We start from the raw sequence: 24,488 nt of genomic DNA, 5'->3' as shown, positions 1-24,488 counted from the left end.
CTGCTTTTCAGCACCTAAAGGATAGACTTTGCAGTGCACCTATCCTCTCTCTGCCAGAGGGCACAGATGACTTCGTGGTTTATTGTGATGCATCCATTCGGGGACTTGGATGTGTGTTAATGCAGCGCGACAAGGTTATTGCTTACGCTTCACGCCAACTTAAGATTCACGAACGGAATTACACGACGCACGACTTAGAGCTGGGAGCTGTTGTTTTCGCGCTTAAGATATGGCGACACTACCTGTATGGTACCAGGTGCACGATTTATACCGATCACAGGAGCCTCGAGCATATCCTTAAGCAAAAGGATTTGAATATGCGTCAACGAAGATGGGTCGAGTTACTGAACGATTACGAATGCGCTATCAAGTACCATCCAGGCAAGGCCAATGTTGTGGCTGACGCCCTCAGTCGGAGAGACACTTTACCTCGGCGCGTGCGAGCGCTACAGCTTACGATTCAGTCTAGCCTTCCTGCACAGATACGAGATGCTCAGGTAGGAGCATTGAAACCAGAAAACGTTAAGGCAGAAGCCCTACGCGGCTCACGACAGCGGTTAGAACAGAAGGCAGACGGCGCCTACTATGTAACGGGGCGTATTTGGGTCCCACTTTACGACGGTCTACGCGAACTTGTGATGGATGAAGCTCACAAGTCTCGTTACTCGGTACATCCAGGGTCGGACAAAATGTACCACGACATCAGCACTACATACTGGTGGCCTAGCATGAAGGCCCACATCGCTACGTACGTTGGAAAGTGCTTGACTTGTGCGAGAGTCAAGGTGATACCTTGATTTGATGTAACGTTACGTGTCTATGTGATACCTTGATTTAATGAATGTTTGTTATTATGTGCATATGTGTATGTATTGCATGGTTGTATGTATGCTACATGAATGTTACGTGAACCTTGTGAATAATGTGTTACGTATGTTGTGTATATATTATATGTATGCAAGTAAATGGCCAATCGCACAACACCTTTGGACCGCACAAGCCTTTAGGCTTTACACTTTGCATTCGGCCTATTAGAGGCAACCGAGTGGGGCTCGGCCCACTCCACTTTCACAAAACCAAACACCTTTAGGGAGGGGGTTGTTCTATGATTAGTAACAAAACATAACACACAAGAACCCTTTGCTTTCACGAAACCCTAGCTCCTCTCTTTCTCTCGTTTTGGTTCGCAAACCCGACGGCACAAGGCACAAGACATCCTCCCATTCGAATCAAGCTTCCTCTTAATCGGTTAGTGTACTACCATGAACGTATGATTGCTAATATGTTGATTTCATGTGTTACATTCTGATTTTAGTGATGATGTGTGCTTAATCGATGAGTTTGGTGTTCTTAGAATCGGCTTGTAGGTGTGTTTGGAATATGTTTTAGTCAATCGGGTTGCATGATAGAAATCATATGGTAATTGATGGTGTTTGATAAGTCAGTCGATATGATATATGTTTCGGATTGTTATGCGTGATGATTTAGGATGTGAATGATTTATAATCGGATCAAATCAATGAATTGTTAGTTATTGTTATGCTTGAATCAAAATTAGGGTTCATAAGAATTAAGGTGATAAAACCCTATTTGATCGATGTTATGCTAGTTGATTGTTGGAAAACGTGTTATTGATTTGATTTGGAAACCAAAGTAACTGTTAATTGATTGATGCAAACTTGGAAACCTTGTAACTGATTGGCTAGAATAATGCTTGTAACCGATTGCTTGAATTATGGGTAATTAGTTAATCAATCACACAAATCTGATCCCGATCGCATAAGAGGTCCATTCGCACAACTGGACCTAAACGCACAAGGGCCACTCGCACAAGGTGTTTTAAATCACACAAGTGCAGCCCAGTCGCACAAGTGCAGCCTGGTCGCACAAGGCTGTATGTTGGGTCGGACAGCCCAAGACTTCTATCGCACAAGCTGTATGGGCCGGACTACCTTAGATCGCACAACCCATTTCCTGATCGCACAACCCAGCTGAATCGTACAAGATCAGCTGGATCGCACAACGTCATTGTGTGTTATTTTGGGCCGTAGGTTATAATTGAGCTGGGTATTATTGTTGGACTAATTTAATCAGGTCGCACAACATGAACTGGATCGCACAATTTGTATGATAATTATTTGTGCCGTGAATGTTTAAACTGTTTATGTGTATGTTGGGCCAGATAGTTTTGGGCTTACTCGTTTAAACCATACAAGTTGTATGTATTGCTTAACTGTCAAACGTTGCCATGATTTATACGTGATAGTAACGTGTTAACTTATGTGACGTATACGTGTTTTACCTTAGTCAAAACCTGACTCGTGTGGTAACCCTGTTAGGACGAGGTTGACCATCTTAGTTCAAGAACCTTTTATTGTGTATCTGCCGAGCAAACCAAGGTGAGTTCACACAGCCAAGGCATGGGATTCCCGGGTTGGGAATTGGGTTGGATATGTTGGATATGTTGGATATGAAATGATTACTTGTACTTACGCAATCACTAGACTATAGACCATCGTCCTCAGGATAGTCAGGACACTTACGTAAAACCTACGTAAACTAGTATCTACCATTGTCTCCCGGGTCGGGAGGACACTCACGTAAATCCTGCGTGACCTAATACCCACTACTGTCTTCCGGGTCGGAAGGATACTTACGTAAATCCTGCGTAAACCCCACGCGTACCACTGTCCTCGGGGAAGGGCACTCACGTAAATCCTGCGTGACCCAGTACGTATTCCTGTTCTCGGTTTAAGAAGAACACATGGTTGCACTAGTCTAGTAAGTACCATAATGGGAATCCCCCATTGTTAAGGATAAACGTGAGAATCCCTCACAAATAGTATATACTTGTATGGGAAGCCCCCACTAGATGAACATACGCATTATTAATACGAACTTACTTTCTGTGAACTCGCTCAACTAGTTTGTTGATTATTTGCTGCATGCCTTGCAGGACCTTAGGTACATTATGGAGCTTGCACAGGGAGGAGCAGGTCGTTGTGGGCAAAGGATCGTGAATGCTATTTGAACACTTATGATATTTCACACATTGATACTTATGTTTGGGTTTTACTTAAATGCTTCCGCTATACTTAACTATATTACATGTTCAATATGATTGGTGGTTAAGATCCTGGTCATGTCACGCTCCCAAGCGGTGGTACTCCGCGTGTGGGATTTTGGGGGTGTGACAGACATCACCCTAGAACACCCCAAATCCATTGATTTCACGGTTAAAAGTTAAGATTCAAAAGATAGAAAGGTGAAGGAGTGCGTGTAGATCATAGAAGTACAAGATTTAGGTTGAAAACTTACAAGAATTGCGAGAAATCAAGAGAAAGAAGAGCTTGAGTGTGGCTGGGTCGAGTGAGAGCTGTCACATCAAGTGATGTGACAAGTGAGGGTATTTATAGGGTTTCCCAAAAAGGAAAGTGTAAGGGATCGAGTTGGTCACTGATCGGATGACTGTCCGAACAGGTGGCAATCCGATCGGATGGCAATCCGATCGGTTGGTCGTCCGATCGAGCGGTCACTCGATCGAGTGGCTCTGACGATTTGAGTTTCGGCGTTTCATTTCGTGCGTTGAGTTTTGTGATGCGTTTTGAGCAAGCGATGCGATAGAATTACCCATTTGTTACACAAATAACCTAACCACTATATCTAACATACAATCACTACAATTTACTCGCGTTTAGCGTTTGCGATTCTATTGTGATTGCGTTTCGATTAATCACCAAAATATAAACCTAAGTAAACACGCATAAGTAACATATATATAGCACACTCACGTAAAACAATATTCAGAACGCATAATTCGGGTTACGATTGCGATGCGATAAGTAGTAAAGCGATAAAACATGCGATAAATAGAGATATATCTCGATTATTAACATGTACTCCACATAATACAACTAATGCGACAAAATAAATAGATTATCTACAAGTCAAAGAAGTCAAAACAGGAGTTGAGCAAGGAGTGACAGATCGCAATTAGCAATCTTTTCTTCCTTTGACTTTGACTTCCGAAACACGCGGTGTTACACAACTCCTGTTGATCCTGGCGTAGTTTATCCAGATTTTTTAGACCCACCAACATCATTTTGCATTTCTTGTAAACCCTAAAGCTTAGAAAAACGTTATAGAAATCTGTAAAAATAAGGAATTAATTCAGATGATTAGATTTTTAATTAATGGCTGGTTAGAAAATTGGGGAGACTATGATCATGTTGATTACTTTCTGTAGGTGTTTTATGCATTAAAGCATTTATTTTAGATGTTACATTACTACTCGAAAGCAAATCATAAAACACTAATAAAATAAAATATAAATTGACCGGAAGAATACCGATACCGAAGAGGAGCAAGGATGTAAGGATGCATGATGTCACGATTATACTAAAAGTTCATCTTCTCGTATATGATGAATGTGTAGTTTTTTCATAGAACGTGGGTTTACTTATAGAGTTTGATGTAATGGTAACATTGTAAGGCAACACTGATTTAAATTCTAACGGCTAGTTAGTAACAAATATTTTCTAACGACTACTTAGTAACGAATACAATATGATCTTTCAAATTATGAATTTTGAATTTCGAATTTCGAATTTGAATTGTAAATATTTACTTGAAATTGATTGCGTGCCAACCTTTACATAACAATGCTTGTATACTAACATTAGTTGGCAAAAAAACTCATATATAATAAAAAAAATAACTAGAGATACATGTCATTTATTGGAGTCATCTACTTTTTAAGTTTTCTGTCTTCTCTAGTATTTAATTATGAATACTTATTTTTTATTAATAATAGTTAATTTGAAATTAATTTTATTTTTTTAAGAAACTTGTATTTTTTTTACTTAAAAGCTTCACGAAGTTCAAAATTATGACGGTTAAAATTTTATAATTGAAGAATAATGATGATAATTATTTTTATGAGTAATTTCTAAAAACTTTAAAATATTTAATGTGGCTCGATAGTAAGAATTGTAAAAATACAATATATTAAAATATTTAATGTGGTATGTGCGAAATATGTAGTATTTTGTTATGATTCTATAATTGAATTTAAGGATTCATATTACACAGATGTGGAAATTGCTAAGGTTGATTCCATATGTACAAAACGAATTTCAACATCAATATGGTTTGGCTAGTGGTTTAAATTGTGATAGTTCAACTTTTCATGTTAGCGATTACTACATGAATCTAAAAATCATATAAGATACATGAACCTATACACGAAACTAGTTTTCATAGTTTGACACAAACTATTTAACATGAAAAGTTAGCAATTACCACATCAACGTGTTTTCTAGTTTCAACTTGAAACCTACGTGATATGTGACATACTGTCATGCTAATTGTGCAAACTTATTCAAAAACCCATGTGATCAAGTCTCATCCATTCCTTTACTCAATCTTATTGATATCTTCAAGTCGTCACACGAACTCGAAAAGGAACCCCAAGTCGAGCTCCAATAAGAAAATGATCTCCTTTATGGCCAAGCAGATGGCCCAAGTTATCCCCGACATCGTGAGTAAGATCAAAGCAACCAATACCCCTCAAGCCTCGGTTGAATCCATACCCGAAACTCCCAAATCTACCACTTTCAACTACAAACACTTCGCCGCTTGTCATCCCAAATAGTTCACCAGTAATGACGGTGCCACTAAGATGCTAAACTGGTTTGATAGCATCGAGGTGTCATTCATTAACAGTGAATGTCCTGACCACCTCGAAACCCAATGCTCTACCGGAGTCTTCGAGGGAGTCGAGGGTCCTCGACTAGTGGACGAACAAGCGTAACATCCGCGGAAACGATGAGGCCTACGCCCTACATTGGGCCCAAGTTAAGCAATTTATGCTCGCTGAATTCGGTCCTCCTTACGAGCAACAAAAGCTCGAGGAAGAATTTTGGCACCTTAAGCAAGTGGGTGACAACAACCTTGCTTACACCACTCGCTTCAAGTAATGGAGCATCATCGTCCCTCATCTAGTTAGCACACCAGAGCGTGTGCGTGCGATTGCGAAATACCTCAAAGGCCTTCCCCTTGCTATTCACGACATCATTCAAGCCATTAGGCCCAATGCTATCGAGTTAGTCTACCGCCTCGCTGCCGACCTCAACGAAAAACCGTGTGAGAGATGGCCACTCCTCAATCCAAGCCGCCATCAAAACCGCCAACCAAGCTAGTACCGAACCTACCACTGAACCCACTCCATCCAAACCACCACCCAAAACCAACTCTAGTGGTAAGAAGCGTAAACAATCGAGCCGCAATTTCGTCACGGTAACCCCCACTAAACCAACTCCCACAACAACAACAAGACATCTTATGCTAATAGGACCACTTGAACCTCTTTTATGGTCTGCAGCAGAGTCGTCGGATACACGCAGCAGCGGTGTCGGCTGCACAACGCAACAGCAGCGGCGTTGGTTGCACGACGCACGCAGCAGTGGCCAACAGCGCAGCAGCGGCGTCGGCTGCACGACGCAACAGCAGCAACAACAGCGCAACAGCAGCGGCAACAGCACAGCAGCCGCTTTGGCTGCACGACGCGTGCAGCAGCGGCCAAAAGCAATAGACTGTAATAATCAGTTAATAATCAAATTGTTTCAAGTTTTATTTACTTTTATTAGGGCATGATGTAATGAAGTGGGCGAGTGAACGAAATGAGCGAGTGAACGGGAATGGACGGAGGAAAGGAATGGAATAGATCATTATCATTCCATTATCCTGTTTGGTTACCCTATAAGAATGGAATGAATAATTACTTTGTGTTGTTTGGAATACGGAAAAAGACGTAGGAATAAAATACAATTTTTTTAAAATTACAAAATTACCCCTACCTTAATTTAAAGAAAATTGACCACTTATAGTATTATCCAATTGATACAGAGCCTTTTATGCCATAAATCACAGCAAGTCGAGCTATACTTTGCTAAGATGAATTCATTTCCATTTCATTTTATCAGTTGTTTCTGTCCAAATTCGTTAAAAACAAGATCTTTCAACCGTTTTTCTAGTTTTGCAACAACTGCCTGGTTTTATCATTCTATTTTAATTATAGCAGCTAAAATCTTCATAAATATCTTATTTACATCTAAAATATCACAACATTCAAGCTATGAAAATTCCTGGTAGCAAACCCACAGATAGCAGCAAACATACAACCCTTTTTAGCAGCAATATATTGAAAACGGATGATGAAGATATTAGCAACTGCACTAATTCTACATCATGTGCTCAGCAAACATAAGCACCGGGATGTTAGACATCAGCAAATAATTACCAAAGTTCATATCACAGAATAGAAGAATCAATGATTTTTTACCAGAATAATTACTACATGATCACATATAAACTAGGACGTGATGGTGAAAATAATTGATGGATCCAAATTACCTGAAATCAGATGTCTGAATCGTCGTTTTTGCAAGTCCAAATTGTGATTTCTTCTGTAATAACGAATGCAATAAGATCTTAAAGAACAAACAAAAGAAAACCTAATAGAGAAAACAATAGTGACTGACCTAATTCCAATCTTCTGTGACAATTGATGGCCTCCTTCAACAAAATTCGCTACTGTGAATAAGAGACATAAGAGCATTAAACAAACAATTGCAATTTTTTGGGAGGAATATGGGCAGACTAGAAAGTAACGAGGGAAACAGGTTAAAGTTGGAGGGAAATAATTTTGGGGGAAAATTTTGGAGGTAACTTTCATAGCAAACTTTCCATTGGAATTCGTATAAATAAGTTTGAATCTAACAAGTTAAAAAACTTTAAAAACAAAAAATTGGCATCTAATACTTTATTTAACCTGGAGGGTCAAAAATTGCCGTATAAATACTCCAAATTTTTTTTTAAATTTGGCTATGAAATAGTTACCTCCAAAATGGAAGTAATGAGCGGCCTCATATACTTCTAGTGTGTTAGCATATCCTCACTCCAAAAACACATCCGTATAAATAAGTTTTTTAACTAATGGAATTCGTATAAATACAGGTTAAAAAACTTATTGCGTGTTAATAAGTTTTTAACAAAACGGCACTTTTTGAATGATATCATCATAACTTTAATTTTGGATTCTTGCGTGTTAGCATATACTTAAAAAACTTATACTATGTGTTTTTGTTAATAGCAAACTTTAAAAGATGAAACGGTCATCTTAGAAGTAAGTAGTGCACGGGTCAACCCACGAGACCGTAGAAACGATCCACTAAACAGGTATAAACTGAATCGTGTAGTAAAAGACGTGCGGGTCGGTTCCTAAGGCATACGCAAAAGTGCCACTAAAAGAGGGAAAATTTATGTTGAAATCGAAAGTGTGAATCAATGGCATAAAAATATTATTAAATGCTACTAAAAGTGGATATCACGCAATTATGGCACGCATAGAAGTGCCATTAAAAGTAAAAATTAGTGGCATAACACCTAAATGCCACAAAAATGGGTGTTAAGCAAATGCGGCATACTTAAAGTGCCATTAAAACCTAAATTAATGGCATAAAAGTTAGATGCCACTAAAAGTGTATGCCACTAGATGGCTTTTTTTTGTAGTGCCACCACCCAAAACCAACTCTAGCGGTAAGGAGCGTAAACAATCGAGCCGCAATTTCGTCATGGTAACCCCACTAAACCAACTCCCACAACAACAACAACACACCATCCCAAACCCCAAGCCAGCCAAGCGAGCCTACACTAGGGCTTTTCCCAAGTACCACCACCCAACCACAACCGCGTGCCGCCTTTACACTACTTGCAATCGGTTTGGGCACTTCAACACCCAATGCTGATGTGGTCCTAAACCGCAAGGCAACCAAGCTCAAGTCCAAAACCAAAACCAGCAACCGGCAAACAACAGTCATATGTGTTACAAGTGTGGCGATCCGAGTCACCTAAAGGCATGTTGTGTGCTGTAGAGGATTTTGCATTTAATTATGTATTGTTTTGTGATGCAATGCAATCCATGTTAATTTTAATTTCAACAAGTGATGAGCTGACTTCAAATGCATGTGTAATGTTGAGATTATTTTTTGATTATCTTGCTTGTGAGGTAACATGCATATTGTGCCTGCATTTTGGGTGTATACATATATGCTAACTTGTTATTTATTAGATTCTTGACTTTTCTAGCAATGGCTAGATAAACGGTAACGATTCTTACGATCTTCGTCATTGTTTGCATATCTGCTAAGTTGTGACTGCTATTGTGTAGGAGGAAACATGGGTTCCATTCCTATATGAATAAACTTCCCGCATCCTTATTAACTAAACATACATTAGCAGGAGTGATGTCGCTAACATAACCAAACTCCAAGAAATAATAGTAATTAGAGTTAAATGTCATTTTAGTCACTGTGGTTTGAACCATTTTGCTAGTTTAGTTCAAAGGTTTCATTTTTCGCCTATGAGTCCAAAAAGGTTTCAGTCTTGCCATTTTAGTCCACTGGTTAACTTCATATATTTTTTCTGTTAATGAGAACGACAATTCGGTCATTTTGTATACATTCCTCTATAACACAATAATTTCACAAACTGAAACAACTTAAAATATCACTATATGTCAAGAAATTAAAACAAAGATTGAACCAGCAGAAAACCAGCCAGCAAAGAGCTCAAATATTGAGCAGACGGAGATAATACCAAATAATTACTAGTCCCTGTGGTGTAGGCCATTTTACCAGTTTAGTCCAAAGGTTTCATTTTTCGCCTGTGGGTCCAAAAAGGTTTCACCGTTGTCATTTTAGTCCACTGGGTTAAGTTCATCCATTATTTGACTTATTATCGGTTGTCGAGGACATCAATACTCTTGTCGACGTGCGCATCAAGAAGGATTCCACCCTCACACTTGCATGTAAATCAAGCGCTTTCATGAATATATCCATCAAGAACGTTGAAGGAACGGTAATCTATTCTCTTGAAGTCAATCCAACAGATACCATTGCCTCTGTGAAAGAAAATATTAAAATGAAGGAAGGTATTTATGTTGATGAGCAGGTGCTGATCTTCAACAAAATGGTTCTCGGGGACAGCAGCACCCTTTTCGACTTCCGCATCAACAGTAAATCGACCCTCACACTGATACAAATGTCAAGGGGATTCATGAAGATATTCATCAACATAAAAGCCAAGATCCAGGATAAGGTACTTATTCTGTGTGACAAGCAGGAGTTGATCTTTAACGAAATGGTCCTCCATGACATTAACATCAAAGGGGATCTTGGCTTTTATGTTGTATATGGTATCAGAGGGTTTGATAAATGCGTTAGTGTGATCCTCAATCCAAATCTGTTCTTCCTCATCTTCCTCCGTTACAACACACATCAGCGATTGCGATAAGTGAACAGATCTTCACGATTGAGATGCGGATTTGCAGAATCTCATGCGTTTAAAGGTGACTGGAACATCGTCGTTGTCTTCACCAGTGGAGAATCTCTTACTCGGAATCACCCGTTCAACTCTTCTGTTGATCCTGGCGTAGTTTATCCAGATTTTTTAGACCCATCAACATCATTTTGCATTTCTTGTAAACCCTAAAGCTTAGAAAAACGTTGTACAAATCTGTAAAAATATGGAACTAATTCAGATGATCAGATTTTTAATTAATGGATGGTTAGAAAATTGGGGAGACTATGATCATGTTGATTACTTTCTGTAGGTGTTTTATGCATTAAAGCATTTAGAAATGTTACATTAATACTCGAAAGCAAATCATAAAACACTAATAAAATAAAATATAAACTGACCGGAAGAATACTGATACCGAAGAGGAGCAAGGATGTAAGGATGCATGATGTCACGATTATACTAAAAGTTCATCTTCTGGTATGATGAATGTGTAGTTTATCATAGAACGTGAGTTTACTTATAGAGTTTATGTAACGGTAACATTGTAAGGTAACACTGCTTTAAATTCTAACGGCTACTTAGTAATAAATATCATTCTAACGGGTACTTAGTAACGAATACAATATGATCTTTCAAATTATGAATTTTGAATTTCAAATTTGAATTTTAAACATTTACATGAAATTGATTGCGTGCCAACCTTTACATGACAATGCTTGTATAGTAACATAGTTGGCAAAAAAAAAAAAAAAACATATATAATAAAAAAAATAACGAGAGATATATGTTATTCATTGGAGTCATCTACTTTTTGGTTTCCTATCCTCTCTCCTATTTAATTATCAATACTTATTTTTTTATTAAAGATAGTTAATTTGAAATTAATTTTATTTTTTATTAAAATTGTATCTTTTTTACTTAAAAGCTTCACGAAGTTCAAAATTATGATGGTTAAGATTTTATAATTGAAGAATAATGATGATAATTATTTTTATGAGCAATTTCTAAAAACTTTAAAATATTTAATGTAGTTGGATAGTAAGAATGGTAAAAAAACAATATGTTAAATAACAATAAAAATAGGTGGTATTGAAAAATAAATGTTAACTAGGGTTTTGACCCGCCGCGCGTTGCGGCGGCGTCGAACCTTAGAAAACTATTATGGTTCACATCTTTTAAACATCTAGGATTTAATTTGATGACCCATTTTATTCATGTGAACATATTGACTTTCTCTTGCTTTAAATCTCCTGTCAATTTCCAAGTCTCGCCCCAAATGAATTAACATATCCAAACCACCGAAATAACCTAAAGTTCCACTGCCAAATTATGAAATTAGAGATGCCGGCAAATACGGAGATGTTTCTCTCTCTAAAAACCCTTTTCTCTGTGTACTAAACCACACCATAATAGGTCCCGCAAATGGCTGTCGGCTAAAAAGAGATATAGAGAATATCGCACAGGTCCACCGCCGCTATGGGTGGCTGGAAAGCCGACCACAACATCAAGAAGACACCCTTTTGCTTTGTTTCTCTCTAGAAACCCTACCGTCGTTTATCAAAACATTTAATATTGAAACCACCTAAGAGGAGATGAATCCTAAAATAGAGGACAACTGTAGAAGAGAGGGACACCTTATAAGCCACGTGTACCCAACACAAAACTTTACAAAACCCTTAACATAAAGTACAAGCTAAAGAAACAAAATAACACTAATGGAGCATAAAGTACAAACACCATAAACTTACATATTTTTTAAATTATAGTATATAAATAAAGCCATTTGTACAAGCAATAAAGCACAAAGTATAATACTTTTAGTGCATAAAATACTAATAAAGCCTAGAATACAATACTAACTTGCATAGAAGTGTTACAAAATAATAGTATATAATATATAATACCCAATTGAGAGAAATGTTATTTAAGGTTGAAGTAATAAAATTTATAAATGTTACGTCAATGTTCATATTTTTAAATACTTATCTTGACGGTTGTATATGTTAACAAATTCTATTATATTTTATTCTATTAATATAATATACAGGTTTATTCAACCGTGCAATGCATATTTTTTTTTAAAACATAACCTTTTAATTACTAACAAAGTTTCACCAACCCGCGTGTTAGTTAGGAACGCTTTAGTATGAGATACAAAATTTGTTGGGTCTAATGGTTCAAATTAGAGTCGAAACTATTTTCGAGTCTTAGGAATTAAAGGGAGAGATATGAAAACTATTTGGTGTTAAAATTTTGGTATGGAATAATTGATATGGATTAAAATTTAAATAATCGTTGGAACTTGGATAAGTTCATAAACGAATTTCAAACTCTTATGTTGCGTATGTGCGAATATATGTAGTATTCTAATTTTAAGGATTCATATTACATAGATGTGGTAATTGCTAAGGTTGATTCCATATGTACAAAACGAATTTCAACATCAATATGGCTTGGTTTAGTGGTTCATATTGTGATGGTTCAACTTTTCATGTTAGCAATCACTACATGAATCCAAAAATCATATAAGATACATGAACCTATACACGAAACTAGTTTTCATAGTTTGACACAAACTATTTAACATGAAAAGTTAGCAATTACCACATCTACGTGTTTCAGCTATTTATTTAACACGAAACTAGTTTTCTAGTTTCAACTTGAAACCTACGTGATATGTGACATACTGTCATGTTTAGGAAGAAACACTAGCTGCTACTGGGAATCAGATTTTTAAATATTGTTTAGGAGGAAACATGGGTTCCATTCCTATATGAATTCTAAATTAAACTTCCTGCATCCCTATTAACTAAACATACATTAGCGGGAGTGATGTCGCTAACATAACCAAACTCCAAGAAATAATAGTAATTATTTGGTATTATATCGGAAGTATACCCACCTGCTCAATATTTGATCTCTTTGCTGGCTGGTTTTCTCCTAGTTCAATCTTTGTTTTAAGAGTAAACTGCCAAAATGGTCCCTAAGGTTTGGTCACTTTTGTCATTTTAGTCCAAAACTCAAACCATTTGAATCTCGGTCCATGTGATGTCAATTTTGTTGTCATTTTCATTCAAAAGCAAAATTTGGTTAGATTTTTCAGTTAACATCTAGCTTTTTTTGTCTTTTTTATCGCTTTTAATGAAGGGTAAAATTGTCAGATTTTTTTTTAATTTGCTATAATAAAACGTTAAAAAACCATTTTGCCCTTCATGAAAAAGACAAAAAAAAAAAAAAAAACTGGATGTTGACTTCAAAATCTGACCACATTTTGATTTTGGATGAAAATGACAACAAAATTGAAAGCACGGGGACCCAGATTTAAAAGATTTGAGTTTTGAACTGAAATGACAAAAGTGACCAAATCTCAGGGACCATTTTGGCAGTTTACTCTTGTTTTAATTTCTTGACATATAGTGATATTTTAAGTTGTTTCAGAGTTTGTGAAATAATGTGTGTTATAGAGGAATGCCATTTGAATGTGTGATGTCAGATATGTCAACTATTGTGATACAATCGACATTAATTTTGTACTAAAGAAGTAATTATTTGACTTAATAAGGATTCCACCCTCACACTTGGACGTAATTAAGCGCTTTCATGAATATATCCATCAAGAACGTTGAAGGAACGGTAACCAATTCTCTTGAAGTCAATTCCACTGATACCATTGCCTCTGTGAAAGAAAAGATCAAAATGAAGGAAGGTATTTCTATTGATGAGCAGGTACTGATCATCAACAAAAGCCAAGATCCAGGATACGGTCCTTATCCCGTGTGATAAGCAGGAGTTGATCTTCAACAAAATGGTCCTCCATGACGTTAATACCCTTGCTGACCATAACATCAAAGCGGATCTTGGCTTTTATGTTGTATATGGTGTGAGAGTGTTTGATAAACGTGTTAGTGTGATCATCAATATGAACCTGTTCTTCCTCATCGCCTTCATCTCCTCATCGGAATCACTCGTTCAACTCTTCGTGTTGTTTTGAGTAGTTGATTCCATTGATCCTGGCGTAGTTTATCGAGATTTTTTACACCCACCAACATCTTTTTTCATTTCTTGTAAACCCTAAAGCTTAGAAAAACGTTGTAGAAATCTGTAAAAATATGAAATTAAGTCGGATGATTAGATTTTTAAATAATGGATGGTTACAAAATTGGGGAGACTATAAATATGTTGATTACTTTCTATAGGTGTTTTATGTGTAGGTCCCTCGGAGGATGAGGTCAAACCTTAACCTTGTTATGTGAAACACACTAGCGAGTGCGGAATCCAAGCTAGAATGCAAACCGAGTTGAAAGCAAGCACAAACACAAGACACACAAAGTTCACCGATTAACACCACTTGTATTAATACGTATGAAAGGTTCGGTTACAAGCTCAATGTTTACAAATCTGTTTTGTAAACTCTCTCGTGTGTGTGTGTGTGTTCACAGAAGTGTCTCTCCTTTTCTGCCTTAGTGTCTAAACTGAAATGAACACACTGCATGGGTATTTATACCCAAACACAGCAAGTCTGTCCGAAGGATCATGTTGACTGCTCGATAGATGATCTATCGAGCATCCATATCGAAGGATACACATATACCTCGAAGGATGACATATCCTTCGAGGTCCATCTGCATCTATCGAAGGTTAACTTTCAAGCATATCGAAGGATCTAAATCATCCTTCGATGTCTCATCCTTCGAGACAGACAATTACAACCATATTCAACTGTTTGTCCAAGTCAAACCAGGAGGATGGTTGACTTGGTCAAACTTACAGGACTAACAAGGACATCGTTTTACATCATGACCGAATACAGACAAAGTACAGACACAAGTGCACCAACAAACTCCCCCTTGGCTGTAGCTTTGTCTCGATCTTGATCATCTTTGATCTTCGTGTCTTCAAGACTCTGATGTCCTTTCAAGTCTTCAATGTCGGAGGATCTTCAAAGTCTTCACGTCTTGAAAGCAGAGAGTGTATCAACAAACTACCCGTATCATGTAGGAAGTGTGTTGACAAACTCCCCCTTAACATAAGCTCCCCCTTGAGTTATGCTCGTGAATGACTTGATCTTCAATGCTTGAGATCCTTGTGGTGTTGATGATGGTCAGCGGCAACTCGATCATCTTCATCTTTTGAGCGCCTTCTCGTCGTGTCTTTATTCCAAAGCTTTGTCATCGACCATGTTCTCCTTGCCTTTAGGATCTGCACATGCAAGAAATCTAAACGCGTAATGAGAACAACTGCTTGGAGTATAGTTAGCATAAACAAATGACACACGTATGACCATGTCACAATCAAACACCGTCCGACAGTTTGAAAGTTTAATAAATTTGTTAGTTTTAGTTTCCAACTTTCAAAACTTGCAAATTTTGACCGTTTATGAAGATTTAGTCAATTCGGTTTTCGTTCAGGTTTCAGGTAACGAAGACTCGAGCTCCAACATCGTACGATCGAAAATAAAGTAAAAATAAAATCTTTTTGGCTTTTATAAAGTTTATATTAAAAACTCATCTAAAATCTTTTTGGTATTTTTAATAGTTCGAAATGTAAAGACTGAAAGCAGTAAATAAATATATACAGACATTCTTTTTGCGAGTTTCAAGGGTAAGAGAATCATATCAGTGTACGGTCATGCCAAAACGCTCTTGTTGTTCAATTAGTTAACATTAAGATAAGCATCCTATAACAATTATCGGTATTGTTGTCCACTTAAGCTCAACTTATCAGATGTAATCATGGCGAGGGGATACGTTAAGGTATGATTTATACTTACCGACCGGTGTTCATCCACATCATGACACATTCCCGTATCAAGGTATGCACGAGGGTTCATCTTACCGGTGAGTATACTGATTATCATCTGTTTGACCGTATATGATGTGAGATTCTCACTTATTTTGATTTGAAAACAAGCCCTATGTGATATAATCACTTATTGATGAGGAACTTGATTTTCGATGCATGAGGGCACAGGAGCAAGTCCGTGAACAGGTCAGTACTTTCGTACAGCAGAGAGACGAACTTGACTCCCGGATAAATGTGATATTTTATCACTTATTTGATATGGACATGTGATTGTTTATCACTTATTGAGGTCGAATGCAGTATGTAATATGTACACGTATGTATAGTATCATGGAAGATCTAGACTTGCGTCCCCGTTATTTTTCGGTAAAAGATACAACCATGATACCCAGATGATAAGCAGCATAAAGACCGAATATCTCAGAACCCCGGCAATCTATCAAACGAAATTTCGGTACTAAGACCATATGCCAATGAATGGTTCCCACCTGGTCTTCAGTCGATTTAAGATTTATATCACCCTGCACACTTTAAAATGATTGTGAGCCTACCGATACATCTTATATAGAGCTGCTTATCGTTTTTCATTTAAGGTTTAAAGAGGTTTGGATAGACCACTGATGTACTATCATTTTCTCTTTTGCTCGCCAGGAAACTCATTTTTGTTTTTCTATGTTTTTGTGCTTTTGAAATTTTTCGATGTTTTTGGATTTTCAGATTTTTGGATGTACTCCCCCTAAAATCAATAAACTAAGATAAATTTTTAAAACACAAAGGTATTTACAAAAATGATTTTCCGATGTTGGTTTACTCTTGCTTGACCTTAATGCCGTTTACCAATAATAAAAAGTCAAATCTTGATTTGTCAAATGCTTTGGTAAAAAGGTCGGCACGTTGTTCATCGGTGTGAACCTTAACAACATCGATTAGCCTTTTCTCAAAGCAATCACGTATGAAGTGATATTTGATTTCGATGTGTTTGGTCTTTGAGTGCTGCACAGGATTTCTAGTGATCTGTAATGCAGCAGAATTATCAACGTAAATAGGAGTAGTTAGGAATTCAAAACCGTAGTCCCGCAATTGTTGTTGGATCCACAGAACTTGGGAGCAACAACTTGAGGCAGCAATGTATTCAGCTTCGCATGTTGATGTAGCGACACAAGTCTGCTTCTTGCACTGCCATGTGACTAGGCGATTTCCTAAAAACTGACATCCAGCCGTTGTGGATTTGCCGTCGATTTTGCATCCGCCAAAATCAGAATCACTGAATGCGACCAATTCAAAGTTATTATCCCTAGGGTACCATAGACCGGTGTCAGGATAACCCTTCAAATAACGAAAAATCCTTTTTACAGCTGCAAGATGTGAGGCCTTCGGGTTGACTTGATATCTGGCAAGCAGGCACGTTGGGTACATTATGTCTGGCCTTGATGCTGTGAGGTACATAAGAGATCCGATCATTGCGCGGTAATATGAAGGACTAACAGCTTCACCCTTCAAGTCTGGAGTAATTCCGTGATTTTGTGGCAGTGGGGTACCAATGGGCGTTGCATCAGACATCTGGAACCGGCTCAAGATGTCACCAACATATTTAGTCTGATGGATGAATATCCCAAACTCAGTTTGTTGCACTTGTAGGCCCAAAAAGAAAGTCATTTCCCCCATAGCACTCATCTCGAATTTATCCTGCATAATGCGCTCGAAATTCCTACACAAGACATCATTAGTAGAACCAAAAATAATATCATCAACGTATACCTGTACCAGAAGAAGATCTCCATCTTGTTCTTTGATGAAAAGAGTACAGTCGATAAGACCTCTTCGAAAACCGTTCTCCAGCAGATAGTTAGATAAGGTTGCATACCAAGCTCGCGGTGCTTGATGAAGACCATAGAGAGCTTTGTTGAGCAACCAAACCCGATCGGGATGGATAGGATCTTCAAAACCTGGAGGCTGTTCGACGTACACCTCTTCTTCAACCACACCATGTAAGAATGCACTTTTGACGTCCATCTGGTAAACCTTGAATCCTTTGAATGAGGCATAAGCCAGAAAGATCCGAATTGCTTCCAGACGTGCAACAGGTGCATAGACTTCGTTGTAGTCGATCCCTTCAATCTGACGAAAACCTTGAATGACTAAATGTGCTTTGTTTCGGATAACAACTCCGCGGTCATCCTTTTTGCATTTAAACACCCAGCGGGTACCAATCTTCTTGTATCCAGCAGGTTTCTCTACAAGTTTCCAGACACCCAGCTTCTGGAATTGTTGCAGTTCTTCCTGCATTGCTTCAACCCAAGAGTTATCTTTCATGGCTTCTTTCCAAGTTCTTGGCTCTTCCTGTGAAACATAACACGCGAAAGACCAATCGTTTTGTTGCCCGGATTCTCGAATAGCTGCATACAGGCCTGCATTGTTGTTGTTTCGCAACATGTTTCTTGTTTGAATGCCACTTTGCACATTTCCGATGATGTTTTGTTGAGGATGGGTATTATGAATCCTTGTTTCTGGATTATCTGGAACAGGAATATTTATACCCAGATTGTTGAGATTTAGATCAACAACTAAATCAATGCCCGGAATTGACGAAGAGGATGATGCAGTTGCTTCAGCTCTTCTATGGGTATCCACTGGAGGAGTACCCTCTGAAGTACCATGAACTGCTGTTGTTGGAGCTTCTTGATCTGCATCTAGAAATTCATCATCCTCTGAAGATTCGTTCAATTCGGCTGCATCATGAAAATCCTCATTGTCGAGAGTATTATTGTTCACCGAAGAAGGTTCTTGATTGACAAGAATTGGACGAACCACCGGTGAAACTGTTGCATTGTCACTCTCGAAAAACATCCTTGCCGCAGCACTTTCTTCAACGGCTTCAACATTGATCGAATTGAAAAAGTCATCGTACTCAAACATCCAAGGCTGACCAGGACATTTGACTGGCAAAGTGTGCCTTTGTACTCTGACCTCAGACCATTCCTCGACCCTTTTAGTCTCTAGATTCCAGACTCGTAAGTTAGGGGTGGCATACCCAAGAAAGTATCCATCAATTGCTTTTGCCCCAAACTTTCCATTAGGATCGATGATTGTGCATGGAGCTCCAAACGGTTCAAGATAAGACAAGTCTGGTTTCCGTTTTTGAAGAAGCTCAAAGCAGGTCTTATTGTGCCTTTTGACTGTAAGGACTCGGTTCAATGTTGTAACACCCCAAATTTCGTAAGATATACTAAAATGCTTTAATCGTAATATTTAGCGAAAAGAAATGATAAATATAGAATTCTACTATTAGTAAAGTTTTATAAACTATGGAAAGTATAAAACACATGTGCACATGAAGTTAACCAAGTTTGTATGTAAAATGAAATAAATTGCCATGTTATAAAAGATAAGGGGGTTAAAATGAAAAATGTATAAATAAACACTTGACCAAAAGTTAGTCAGTGTTTGGTGATGGTGTGCGATCGAGAGAAAGGGCAGGGGAAGAACAAAAACCCTAATCAGCCTAAATTCTTCAAATTGAGGGAGGAATTTGGCTCAAAACTAATGCATGAACCAAGATTCTTGACCACCCAAGTGTTCTTCACACCAAGTAAGTCGAATTTTATGTTTTGATGATGTTTGACAAGATGGGTTATGATCAATTCGTAAATTGATATGAAATTAAGCAAGATTGTGAATTAGAATCACCAAATAGAACTTGTGTTGTGTGTGATTTTGAGTAATTTCATGGTTTGAAGCAAAACCCACTTGTTCAAGTAGTATGATGTTATGTGATGATCTTGTAGTTGTGAAATTTGTCTAAATATTATGAACTAGTTAGTGTGTGATGCATGAATATAGGTTAGATTGAAGGATGGAATGAAATTAAAGAAATTCTTAGTGGTGATGATGAAGGAAGATAAGAAATAGGAATGAAAGCATGATTTAGTTGTACATTGTGCATCAAACGGTGTACGCACACCATGTGTTTGATGAAATGCCTAGTGTAGGATAGTGTGGGAAATTTCATGCTAACTAATGAATGAATATGTGTTGAGTATGGTAATGATATAATTAATGATTGTTGAATATAAGAGACGCGTAGTAGAAGGAATTCATGAGAAGGTGTTGTTGATGATATCATTTGGGTGGAAATGTGCATTAGGAGCTTGTACCATATGCTTGAACGAGGAGGATGCACATCATGTATTGGATCAATTTCTTATTGGTAATGTAGGATTTGATGTACACTAAATACAAAACATGTGAACTTGCTAGTAATGATGTTATGACTTCGTTTAAATAGGCTCACCTTGTATGTGGTGGTCAAATGTGAGATAATGAAAGCATTAACATGTGAAAGTATGTGTATGTGGTTAGGTGATCGTGTGGATGTAAGCATATTTCATCATGATTGTTATATATATATATATAGTGATGCTTGTGTAGCCTAAAATAATAATACGGATATATGGGGTTATGTCATAAGTTATATGTTAAACCGCTGACTTCCGAAAGTCAACAACGCGTCTACGCATAGGAAGCATGATTTGATTGTTGTCTTAAAGGTAGGATCATAGGAAGTCGCATGGTACATGTTATGTTAATACGCGTTATTTGTGATGACATGATGAATTACATTAGTTTGAAAGGATATAAAATTGATTATATGTCTTATGCTTGTTAATTTTGACTAAAGAAAGTCAAATGTGAAATATGCGGTTGATATGATCGTTAACATGTACAATGATGTATGCTAACGAAAATGTGATTTGGTGACATGAAAGTATAGGAATCATGTCAAGACGGACTCAAGCATGAAAGGCTAACGGGTCAAGAGGAGACAAGGAATCGGATACGAACCCGGATGCACGAGGTAAGTAATTTCTATAATTACTTCTTAGTTGTTTATGTAAAGTCATGTGCAATCTAATTATTATGATAATTGAGGTCATAGAGGAATGAATGGGTATGATATCAATGAAGTATTAAAAGGATCTTAGCAACTATCCGAGTATGATATGTGTGATTAAGAATGATAGCTAAGTAGTAGGATTGGTTACTTAGGCAAGAAAGTCCCTTGTTATTAAGGATAGGGCTAAATTGACAAAAACGCCCTTGATGGGTATTTCGGCCAAATGACCTTAAAAGTCGTTTGGAAACAAACTATTTGATTCGAGTAGTGTCTTGGTCAAGTATAAAAGCGAAGTATAGAGTTTTATATGCCATAGACCATTTAATGCGCAAATACCCATAACGGGTCAAAATAAGCCTTTGAGCGAAAGTGAGTTAAGAGGATGCAAGGCAACCGAGAATTTAACCTTTCATGATAGTCGAAAATAAAATTATTAAGTCCATATGGCATTGTGGTCAAATAAACAGATTATGTTGGTAAAAGCACGAACGGGTCAAATAGTTAGATAAAGAATAATAAGGCGGAAGCGTGTAAGATAGGAATTTCCTTAAATCGGATATGGGATTCCAAGTCCATATGATAGAATGTGAAATTAGAAGCATGTAGGAAGAAACGGGAGGTTAATCGGATAAACGGATCAAAAGTTACGCAAGTTTTAGTGCGTACGATCGACGAAAACAACACAGCAAGAAAATGGCAAATCTAGAGGCCGTCGCCGACGCCCATAGGGGCCGTCGCCGACGCCTCATGGAAAATGCAGTTTTGCCGACGCCTTATCTTGCTGTCTACGGAGAGTTTGGGCTACGCGTAAAACCAAGGGCCGTCGCCGACGCCCCCTAGGGCCGTCGCCGACGCCCTCCCCATGTCCAAAATGCTGTAAATTGTTATTTAAGTCAATTTTTGGAACGTAGGTTCCGGTATGTTAACCGTGGACTACGGTGGATCTCCCAAGCATGGTTTTGATCGTGCCTTTAATGTTTTTGGGCTATAAATCTAAGTTTAGGTCCCATGTGATTAATATACGTGTATGTAGTGATATGTAAGATCTTGAATGTGTAAGTAGGGATGTAGGTGCGAATGCGAAGGTGTATATAGGTATGTATGAAGGTACGTATAAGTGTACGTATGTACGTAGAAACATAGGAAGGCGTGTATGTACATAGACGTGTATGTATGCATATAGGAATATATGCAGCCATGATTTAGATGTGTTAAGTAATAACGTTATTAACAGCGTGCCTTGAGAATGAAAAGCATTGCAGGTACATTATTGAAGCCTCAATTGGTAATGCATACGCGTATGGAATGTTTAAAGTTAGGAAGACAACGAAATGGGAAGCGTACGAGAATGAATCTAGTTTATATAATGCGTGCTAATGTTATGAATGTATGTGTGGATGCAGGTTGTATGAGTCACGGAGGATTACTGAAAAGTGAAGATCGAAGACCGAGTCTTAAGTTATATTGTACGGGAGTGTTTGAATAAGTAATGTCATAAATATAATTTATATTTCTATTTGTAAATAAGTTCAAGGGGAGTATTCAGTGTAACAGTGTCACTTTAAAAATTTACTTCAAGTAAGTCAAGACGTTTAAAAAGAAAGAAATTTTAAAGCTCCTTTTTCCGCTGCGTTATCTTTAAGGTTAAACGTGTTAGGGCGTAACAAGTTGGTATCAGAGCCCTGGTTTGAGAGAATCAAGTAACAGGAGGTAAATACTTGAACTCAAACCGGTGTGCTCTCGTGACCAAGAACCCGTACAATCTAAGACTCGATCGAGGCCTAAATGCAAAAGCGAATGTAAGTATGTATTAGATTATGTATTTGAAGGAAACTAATAGTATGTTATGTGCAAGGTAAGCTTAAGAGTTTGAAGAGGGTGATCCGTGAATGCAGGATAGGATGAACGCCAAGGCGGGCGAAGGTGCAACTAGGCAAATTAACCCCAGGTACACAATACTAATATGTATGAGTACCAATGTCAAAATAAAAAGGAAAGGGTCTCCTTGGGAGGGTAATTATTAAACGAAAGACCATGATGTGGTCTTGGGGAAGTGTTAGAAATATGCACGAAACTGAAACCCATCTTTCGGGCGTAAGGCGATGATTACACGAAGGCACGAAACTAGTGTGTGGATTGCGCACCTGGCCAGTACGCAAGAAGCATATGACGTTCGTGAGACCGTGGCAATTATTGCAGGTATGCCCGGTAGAACTGGGTAGCAGGTGGGCGCTATGTTGTAGCGAATGCGAAATAGCAAATCCATTGCGGATTTGGTTATACTAACGAAGGTTATAAAAAGTTATGCGAGTCGACTGGTTCTAGCGAACAAGTCGAATAAGAATGAGCTACCATCCGTTTTGAACGGGTGATTTCGAATGCTCTAATGAATGTTAGAAGCTTAATCCGTTATACGGATTGAAAGAAGAAGTTATGATTAAAAGCGAAAAACCCAATTATTTGGGTAGTGGAATATGTATGCTTAACTCTCATTGAGAGTGTTTATGCCGAAACCCAACTATTTGGGTAATCGAATGTGTATGCTTAACTCTCATTGAGAGTGTTTATGCCGAAACCCAACTATTTGGGTAATCGAATGTGTATGCTTAACTCTCATTGAGAGTGTTTATGCCGAAACCCAACTATTTGGGTAATCGAATGTGTATGCTTAACTCTCATTGAGAGTGTTTATGCCGAAACCCAACTATTTGGGTAATCGAATGTGTATGCTTAACTCTCATTGAGAGTGTTTATGCCGAACCCCATTTACTTGGGTAGTTGAATGTGTAAGGAAGAAGAAAACTCATATATGGATAGAACTAAAATGAAGTAATTATGATTCGACAACTAAGATGACTAACCTTAAGGCCTAGTTGCTAAAGGCAAGTAAAACTTTAAGTTTTTGTTAAAACACATGTAAGGAAGAAAAGGTACGAATGATATGTTTGAAGCCGCTAGATGGATTCAAACATAGAAGGAATGAAGGGTATGGATGTTACATTTAAATCCGTGGGACGGATTTAAAACATGTACCTCGATACGTATATATATATATATATAAATAACAAGAATGATATATTAAGAAATGGCCATGTATTGACCTGTTATGAATAGGTCTAGCACACTAATGTCTTAAGAAGGAATTGATAAAGTATTGATGTATAAACGAGGTCATATGATAAACATCATGTTTAAATAAAATCGAATGAAGTGTGTAAACCCCTAATTTTATAATGAGATTGGCAGAAATCATGATGCAATGAATCTACCGAGGACGGTGAAAGAATGCTCATGAATGGAAGTTCATGATACCAGATGGATAAGATCAACCCTGTTAAGATACGGATTCGTGAAGGAGCGAGTCAACTCGGGTTGTTACACGTTGGTCGGTGCCAAATTAGCAAGGTTAGTAAATGGTTTAACTTGTGGA

At 37.7% G+C, this 24,488-nt stretch overlaps 1 protein-coding gene and 1 long non-coding RNA gene across 2 annotated transcripts; both read left to right on the top strand.

The window, feature by feature from the left end:
- Positions 1–9,885: 9,885 nt before the first annotated feature.
- Positions 9,886–10,495, top strand: LOC118491589. Its single transcript, XM_035989477.1, has 2 exons — positions 9,886–10,278; positions 10,391–10,495. The coding sequence occupies exons 1-2, from the start codon at positions 9,886–9,888 to the stop codon at positions 10,493–10,495; spliced, it is 498 nt and encodes a 165-aa protein (XP_035845370.1).
- A 9,132-nt stretch (positions 10,496–19,627) lies between these two features.
- LOC110940380 lies at positions 19,628–22,604 on the top strand. The gene is made up of 3 exons (XR_002593096.2): positions 19,628–19,753; positions 20,936–21,019; positions 22,462–22,604. It is a non-coding gene; the product is annotated as an uncharacterized LOC110940380 (long non-coding RNA).
- The last annotated feature ends 1,884 nt before the right edge of the window (positions 22,605–24,488 follow it).

The sequence above is a fragment of the Helianthus annuus genome, chromosome 1, assembly GCF_002127325.2.
Source record: "Helianthus annuus cultivar XRQ/B chromosome 1, HanXRQr2.0-SUNRISE, whole genome shotgun sequence".
Lineage (NCBI taxonomy): Eukaryota > Viridiplantae > Streptophyta > Magnoliopsida > Asterales > Asteraceae > Helianthus > Helianthus annuus.
Note: the sequence above shows the minus strand (reverse complement) of the source record. Positions and strands in the feature narration are given on the sequence as shown.